General features: G+C 48.6%; 1 protein-coding gene across 1 annotated transcript; it reads left to right on the top strand.

Moving 5' to 3' along the window:
• The first annotated feature begins 1609 nt into the window (after positions 1-1609).
• On the top strand, positions 1610-2874 carry LOC114071508 (olfactory receptor 14C36-like). Its single transcript, XM_027909343.1, has 2 exons — positions 1610-2393; positions 2777-2874. The coding sequence occupies exons 1-2, from the start codon at positions 1610-1612 to the stop codon at positions 2872-2874; spliced, it is 882 nt and encodes a 293-aa protein (XP_027765144.1).
• The last annotated feature ends 5615 nt before the right edge of the window (positions 2875-8489 follow it).

The following is an 8489-nucleotide window of genomic DNA, read 5'->3' as shown; positions in this document are numbered from 1 at the left end:
TGGCAACCAAGAAGAGCTTCAAAGAGACACCTCTGCTGGTGAGCAGCTCCTCTGCACAGCCCAGCAGGAATGAGGCCACTGCCAGGGCAGCACCCAGGGCACAGGAGAGAAGGCAGAGAGGTGGGAGGCAGCCTGGGCTGGGAGGGGACTGAGCTCTCACTACAGGAGAAACATTCACAGGACCTGAATGAAGAATTCTCTGGTTGTAGGAAAGTTAAACTTCCCTTCCTGCAGGGATCTCCTAAAGCTGCCACATCCCACAGCTTGTAGGATCTCTCAGAAGGACTCTCCCAGTCCCTGCAGGGCAGAGGAAGTGGCCCTATGGCAGAGCAGGGCAGGAGCTGCAGGCAGCAAGGGCAGACAGGAGAAGGAAAAAGGAGGTGAAAGGGATCCTGGGCTGGGAGGACAGGGCAGAGCTCCTCAGGGGAGGAACCTTGGCAGCCCTTTGACATGGGAAGGCTGTGGCTGCAGAGCAGTGCAGGTGAGTTGCTGCCAGTGGCTCTTGCAGCTGCCAAATGCCAGCCCTGGCAGAAACTGTCAGGATGGCTCTGCTGGATTTTCTGGGGAGCAGCAGGAGAAGTTGCTGCAGAGCAGGACTTGTTGCTGCCCCATCAGAGGCCCAGGGCAAGAAGGTTCCCTGTGCCAGGGCTGGCTGTGGGATGGGAAGGTGGGGGTGCAGCCAGGGGTGCCCAAGGCTGTGGGGCAGAGCAGTGTCCTACCCCCCAGGGCTGTGTGTGCTGGGGCAGGGACTCTGCTGCCTGCCAGGGGCAGCTTTCAGCCTGGCGAAGGAGCTGCCACGGCCCTGCAGGGAGAAGGGCTGTGGGCAAGGAGAAACTACTGGTAGGGCAGAGCACGGCAGAGTCCTTCTGATCTCCAAAGTGTGCTGCAGGGATGAGGGCTGATCAAAGCTCCAGATCAAAGCAGGAAATTTCCCAGAAGGTATTTGCAGGAGGCACAGACACACAGGGGGTACCTTGAAGAGAATGAACCAGTGCCTTGTGCTGCTGGGAGGGCTCTGCAGGGCAGAGCTGAGCCCCCAGCGCTGGGATGGGCTCTGGCAGCACTGCCAGGGCCCAGCCCTGGGCCCAGGGAAGCAGCTGCTGGCAGGGACATCTCCAGGCAGCAGAGCCCTGGGCAGGGAATGGGGGACAAGTGCCCCCAAGACCTGGGGGAGGGAGCGTTCAGGCAGCTCTGGGGGCCCTTCCCTGCAGCTCTGCTGGGCACTGTGTGCTGGGCCATAAAAATGAGGATTCTTGCAGATGAAAAGAACCTTTCCCAGGTGTTATGGTAATAATAGAAAACACAGGCAAAATTATTCTAAGCTCAGACTGAACTTTTTTTCTGCAGCCACAGCTCTTCTGAGTCATGGGTATAGAGACATGAAAGGTGGGTTACCTCTGAAATCCTTTGGCAGTGTCAGAGCAGACCAAAAAGTGTTCCATGTCCCATTGTAGCAAAGCAAAACTGACACTGTGGCAGCAGATTTAACAACACTTGACAAATTTCTATTAAAACCTGTAAAAAGTGGATTGGCTTTCTCAGAGAAGTCTGTCTTAACTGTTCCCTTTCTTTTGCTTTTCTGAACAGCCCTCATGGTAAGAATCAGCAAATGCTCAGCAGCAGCTCCATGGCCCAGTTCCTGCTCCTGGCATTCTCAGACAGGTGGGAGCTGCAGCTCCTGCACTTCTGGCTCTTCCTGGGCATCTCCCTGGCTGCCCTCCTGGGCAACAGCCTCATCCTCAGCGCCGTAGCGTGCGACCAGCACCTGCACACCCCCAGGGACTTCTTCCTGCTGCACCTCTCCCTCACAAACCTGGGCTGCATCTGCACCACTGTGTCCAAAGCCATGCACAACTCCCTCTGGGACACCACAACCATCTCCTACACAGGATGTGCTGCACAGGTCTTTTTCTTTTTATTGTTCATGTCAGCAGAGTTTTCCCTCCTCACCATCATGTGCTCTGACTGCTACGTTGCCATCTGCAAACCCCTGCACTACGGGACCCTCCTGGGAAGCAGAGCTTGTGCCCACATGGCAGCAGTTACTGGGGCCTCTGGGTTTCTCTATTCTCTGCTGCTCAGAGCCAATACATTTTCCCTGCCCCTGTGCCAGGGCAATGCCCTGGGCCAGTTCTTCTGTGAAATCCCTCATATCCTCAAGCTGTCCTGTTCACACTCAGACTTCCATAGGGAAATTGGGTTCCTTATATTAAGCTGTTCCTTAGGTTTTGGTTGTTTCATTTTCATTGTTTTCTCCTATGTGCAGATCTTCAGGGCTGTGCTGAGGATCCCTTCTGAGCAGGGATGGCACAAAGCCTTTTCCACGTGCCTCCCTCACCTGGCCGTAATCTCCCTGTTTATCAGCACTGCCACATTTATCTACTTGAAGCCCACCTGTCGGGGTAGGCGGTGGGTCCGCCATGCAGCTTTTGAGGAATGTAGAGGAAGAGGATTTTGATCTAGACACCCTAAGGCCTTTCCCCTGATAGAGAAGCAGGGGCCGTAGAGATCTTGGTAAAAGGTGCCAGTCCTGACCATGGGAGAAAGAATGTAAATAAGAGGTGAACATCCAATCATATGTGAAGGCTAGTGGTAAATATAGATAATAGAGCTAAGAATAGTGTTAGTATGTAAGATTCTATGGAGACAGTGTGTGAGTGCTGCTGTGTGAAGACAATGTAATATTCTGGATGAAGAGAATAAAGGTGAATTTAGACCATCATCATCAAGTGCCCAGTTTTATTTACTTGGCCGTCCTCATATACTACAACACCCCCCTCCATCTATTTCCCATCACTAGACCTGGCTCTTTCAGTTCTGTACTCGAGGGTGCCTCCAGCACTGAACCCCCTTATCTATAGCCTGAGGAACTAAATGTATTTCAGGAGCAAAAAACTGCATCTTTTCATCTGTAGAACACTCACTGTGTAACACAGATTGGGCCCAGTCTGCCTTCTAAAAGTTTATAATGTGTGTGTGGGCGTTTCCTTTTATTTCCCTCTGTTCATGTCATTAAAACTGAAATTTTTTACTTCATCTCATATATAATTCACTCTTTACCTCTTTTTTTGACCCACAAAAGATCAGGAATCTTGCTCTGCGTGCATTTACACTAAATAAAAATTTGTGCAGCAATGTATTTGTGAAACATCCAACCTGTGATAGTTTGTACATGAGGAATCACAATCTGAGTGTATGAAAGGAATAGACTCTGCAAAGTCTTGTTGCTTTGTTGTTTCTCCATGGAGACAGTGCGCGGAGGGCAGGGACCCACTGGGACTGCAGGGACTGAGGGCTGGCTCAGATACTGTGTGTTGGTGGCCGATGGCCAATGGACATGACAAAGGATCTCCAGGTCACCTGCCTGGGGCTCTGTAGCTTGTGCTGGCTCTGATGGCAGGTGAGGACTTGTGTGTAGGAAATGAGGAAGTGCAGGAGAGCACAGAGGATCTGCAGGGACAGCCCATCCCATCCAGTCAGCAGTGACTGGAGCCCTGGAGCAGAATCTTGCCCAGGGTGGAGTCACCCAAAGTACTAAATCTTGCTGGGAAGTGGCAAAGAGAGCTCTGCAACCCCAGGGGACACAGCAGGGACAGGGAAAACTCTTGCAAGGGGCTTCTCTTTCCCTCAGTGAACTTGCACAGGTCAATCAAGAGCAGCCCCCCAAGCCATGTTCCAGCTCCGGAACAAGGCAGGGCCCCTCTGAGCACCCTCCATGGCCACACAGGAGCATCTATGGGAGGTGGTCAGTAGCAGGGAGCACCATCAGCTGGCTCTGATGTCCATGAGGTTCCTCAGTGTCAGAATGGCCCCTTGGTTCCATGAGGTTCCAAAAGGTTTCAGGGTTCCTTTTCTTCCATGAGGTCCCACAGGTCAAAATGGTCCCTTGGTTCCACCAGATCTCAGTGTCCCTGTGTTCCTTTGTTTTCAGGGGGCCCTGCAGTGCCAAAATTGCCTCCTGATTCCAGGTGTTCCTGCAGTGTCACAATGGCCCCTTTATTTCAGGAGGTTGCCCACTGTCCCTGGGTTCCTTTGGCTCCAGGGGGCCCTGCAGTGTCACAGTGACCTCTTAATTCCATGGGTTTCCTCAGGGTCACAATGACCCTGTAATTCCAGGAGGTTCTTCAGTTTCCCAGGGGCTCCTTGATTCCATGAGGTTGCACAGCATCAGCAGAAAGTTGAGCTCATCCTGATGGAAGAGTTGTGGAGGTTGGGAGGAACTGGGACAAAAGGGATAAGATAATTGGGGAAGGAAAGAGGGGCTTGGCCAACAGAGAGGAAAGATTTTGATGAGGTAAAATCACCTTCAGATAATGCTGAGGGTGGTGAAACACTGACTGTGCAAACATTCCTGATGGACCTTTACTCTATTTGTAACCTCAACACAACCCAAAAGTGCTGCCCCTCCCATTGAAAGGAATCCACTGCTCTAATTCCAAGGCAGAAAAAGCCCAAACCCAGAACTCTAGACTCTTATTTGTACTCAATGCCAGCCCCATTCCCAAAACCAGCACTGTTCGTATGAAAACACAAGCTTTAATCCTGACCTAGCCCAAAAAGCTCTTCCCCTAATCATGAACCAGACACTACCAGCAGAACAAAAAACCTGCCAAAGTTCTGCCTAATCCCCATCCTGAACTCTAAAGCCCAAGCCCTGACCATGAAGCACCTCCACAACCCTTGGGAGCAGGGCAAGGACCTGCAGGGCCCAGAGCAGGCCCAAGGGGTTGGCAGAGCAATGGGAGGGAACCTGGATCTGCTCAGCTCTGCAGTGACCCCCAGGAGAAGAGCCTGGGCTCTGTCAGGGATGTCCTGGGGCACAGGGACTCAGCATCAAAACGAAGAAGACCAAGTGCACATGGCACCAGCCAGAGCTGCAAGGTCCAAAGGCACCCAGGCCTTTGTGCCCTTGGCTCTTGCAGCTGCCTCTGCCACTCAGGCCACCACAAGCAACTTTCCCTTGTCTCCCTGCACTCCTGACCTGCAAGGATCTGCTCTAAGGAGTCCCTGGGGAGGCTTTGTCAGTGCCTGCCCTCAGTGGGGCCCAGCAATGCTTCAAGGGACTGGGAGTTTGGCTTCTGACTTCTTGAGCTGCTTCTTCAATCTTCTCTCAGTACCTCAGGATGATGAACTTGTCTGTAAACACACTGTGGGGCTCATTAAAGTACAGAGAAACAAATTATTTTCCTTCCTTTAATTATCTCCATGTTTTCAAGTCTTCAATAGCTAATTGGAGTTCTTTTGTAGTTTAGCTAAGGAGGAAGATTTTAAAGGGGACTTCACAAAAATATATTTTTTTCTTTGAAAGGTGTTGCCTAAATGGCTGTGAGGAAAAAAAGACTCCAATCCAAATTAGGTAGGAGATAAGAGAAGGATGCAAAGGTTTTAATGAGTCCCCAGGCTTTCTGGAATACTCCCAGCGTGCTCCCGAAATACAGAAGTCCACAGTTTTTATAATGATTTTCGCCCAATCCCCATCCTGCCACCACCCAGGTTCTGCCCTCGCCATGCCTCTTGGGAATTGGGTCTGGGGGCGTTTTGGGACCCCCTCTTCTTCATCTTCATCTTCCTCAGAGCACATAATGTCCTTGGAGGCCTTCCAGAATTCTAGGTCTGAAGATTGTTGAGTCTACAGCTATATCTTGTTCCGTAGGGTTAGGATGTTCTTCTACCATTCTGCCTTGAAAAAGAGACTAAACAGGCTAAGGAATTTAGGGAATTGATATGGGAATGGGTAACGGGTTTGAGCTGGTGTATTAAGGGTAAAGGGATAATATTTCTGCTACTCTAAAATCTACATTTACTACATAACTACTTCTAAAATCTACAAAATTAAAAAAAATCAAAACATCAAAACTCCAAAGTATCAAAGGGAATGATTTACACAGAGCCTTGGGATACAAGAGGATCAGAGGACAAGGGATTTGGACACAAAGATAAGAGGGTAAAGAAGATTCGTAGCACTTAATTATTGACTGACTCAACAGTTATCAAGTGGTTCAATAGCATTTGCTAAAATTTAACAGTGACAGAATTATAGATTCCCAATAACATTACTCAAACCACAGTCAATTCCCACACACACTCAGGCAAAGATGTGTGAACATGTAAATATCTGAGTGTATAAAGGTCTATTGTAGGGATTTTTAGTGCTAATATAGAGGATATGCTGCAGTTTGAGAATATAGCCTTATGTTGCTGATAGTGCTAACATAGAAGATATGCTGCAGTGAGAACATAATCTTATGTTGCAATTGTGAAAACATGATCTGTTGTTCTGATGGCCTTCTGATGGTACCAGAATGTGAAAGATCTACCAAGAAAAACATTAGCAAAACTAGATATGGAAAACAGGGTCTCAGTACCAGCTATCAGAGTGGGAAAGGACATAATGTTAAAGAAACAAAGCTAATAGAAGAGTATTGTTAGAAAACTGTATAAAAGACTGTTCCTTGATTCAAATAAACAGCATTCTCTGATCATCATATTGGTGTGCTGAGTCGTCCGGGCTCGCATGAAAACCCCCACAATTGGTGATTCGCGACGTGATCCAGTAAGGAACAAAATGTGGGCTCCTCTAAAGAAAAGGTCAGGAAAGGGTTACTGGCTGGTGGTTCTTTGTCACAAAGCACCAAGGTTGCTCCAGAGAGGCAGGAAATGTAAGCTTATGGGAGCGGTAACCATGGGAAATGTGGCATCCGTGCAAGGAAATGCAACGTTAAAATTATTGCTAAAATTAGCAAAAACAACAGAGACGGAGGTTAAGACTGTTGATTTAGAAGATTTGCTGCGGTGGGGGCAGCAAAAAGGGTTTTTTCAAGACACAGATCAAGTGTTCTCTCTCACTATATGGAGTCAACTGGGAGAAAATCTGTGGAAATCTGTCTTTGCAGGGAGCAGCAGCGCAGCACATCTGGCATCTGTGTAGGATGCCTGTGCTAAAATGCTGGAACCCTTGTGGAAGCAGGAACAGTTAAAAAATTGAAACAAGCTCTTTTGAGCGCAGCAGCGGCACTGAAAGCCACCCCGAAAGATGAGAGGGTCCAGATCACTTCGTTTCCTATGGAGGTGATAAATTTCTGAAATGGTAATCCTATTGTTTCATCTGCGCCGCTGACACCTGCAGAACAGGTGTCTGCATCCTTTCCAGTCCCTCTGTATAAGCCTCTCAAAAAATCTGAAAATGAACCTTTACTGAACGACGATAGTGACATGGAAATAGACTATCCAGGTCCTGTGCAGCAGGAGACTGCCACGGCACAGGATCAGCTTCACCCTGATCCTATTGAGCAAGAAGTGCGGAAACAAAACAAACACTTAGAAGACTTGTTAGAAGAAATGAACCAAATAGATACCAACTCAGCAAGTAACAGGAAAATTCAAAAAATGTATGATAAAGCAGCACAGACTATCAAAGAGAGTTTTGATTCTTTAGCAGAGTCAGCAACCGTGGAAAAGAAAACAGAACCCATTCAATCAGAACCCATTCAGCAGTCTTTGAGCAAGACACGCAAAAATAAAAACATTGATGATATTGCAAAAATCAGGAGAACCCTGCGATGGAGTGAAATGTGTGGAGAAGATGGATCTATGTCTCCTCAAGAGACAGATCAATATATTCGAGACCGATACGGAGGAATTCCTGAAGAACTGATAGAAGAATATAAGGCTATGAGAAAGCAGGGCAGTGATCGATATCAAGGGATACTGCGATTGATGGATCCTCCACGATCTCAGCAGCAGACAGCAACATCCAGTGTCAAAAGTGGGAACACTCCTGATCGACCACCACCACCACCACCACTGGATCCTGACTATTCACCAGGACATCGCTGGAAGGGTGTGATTGAACATGCAATCCTTGAAGGGTATACACTGCCTTCTTTTATTACTGTTTACCCTGTAATTACAGACCTGCAAGGACAAAGATGATGGGCACCCCTGGATTGGAAAACAATTAGAGAAGCACAGCGTGCCATCATGTAATATGCTCTTGATAACAAATATGTACAACAAATGTTGGAACAATTTTTTCAAAATCCAAGTCCTAACTCAAACTGATATCAAGGCTGTAGAAGAGTAGACAGCACGATGGCTCTGTGGAGGCTTCCATCAGCGCTGCCTCCGTACAATCCTTAACATCCACTGGACTGACTATGTGACCAACACGTCTGTCCTTGAACAGGCAGCAGTCCCAAGCATTGAGGTCATACTGCTGAGAACTCAGCTGCGCTGGGCAGGGCACGTCTCCAGGATGCAGGACCATCGCCTCCCCAAGATCGTGCTTTATGGGGAACTTACCACTGGCTGCCGCAAGAGAGGAGGCCCGAAGAGGAGATACAAGGACTGCCTGAAACAGTCCCTCAGCCTTGGCAATATTGACCACAACCATTGGTCTACCCTGGCCTCCAATCGGGAGGCCTGGAGACACACCATCTATAATGCTGCTGCTGCTTTTGAGAACACACGCAGGATCACTCTCGAGGAGA

Source organism: Empidonax traillii, unplaced genomic scaffold (genome assembly GCF_003031625.1).
Source record: "Empidonax traillii isolate 1590-97213 ecotype Southwest subspecies unplaced genomic scaffold, ASM303162v1 scaffold2072:size39945, whole genome shotgun sequence".
Classification (NCBI taxonomy): Eukaryota; Metazoa; Chordata; class Aves; order Passeriformes; family Tyrannidae; genus Empidonax; species Empidonax traillii.
The sequence above is the reverse complement of the archived record's forward strand: the minus strand, read 5'-3'. Positions and strand labels throughout refer to the sequence as shown.

Bases quoted from the DNA above. Each gene is read 5' to 3' on its own strand.
- LOC114071508 (XM_027909343.1), top strand. From the start codon at position 1,610: ATGCTCAGCAGCAGCTCCATGGCCCAGTTCCTGCTCCTGGCATTCTCA. The intron at 2,394-2,776 runs CCTGTCGGGGTA...CTACAACACCCC, and splicing joins ATTTATCTACTTGAAGCCCA to CCTCCATCTATTTCCCATCA.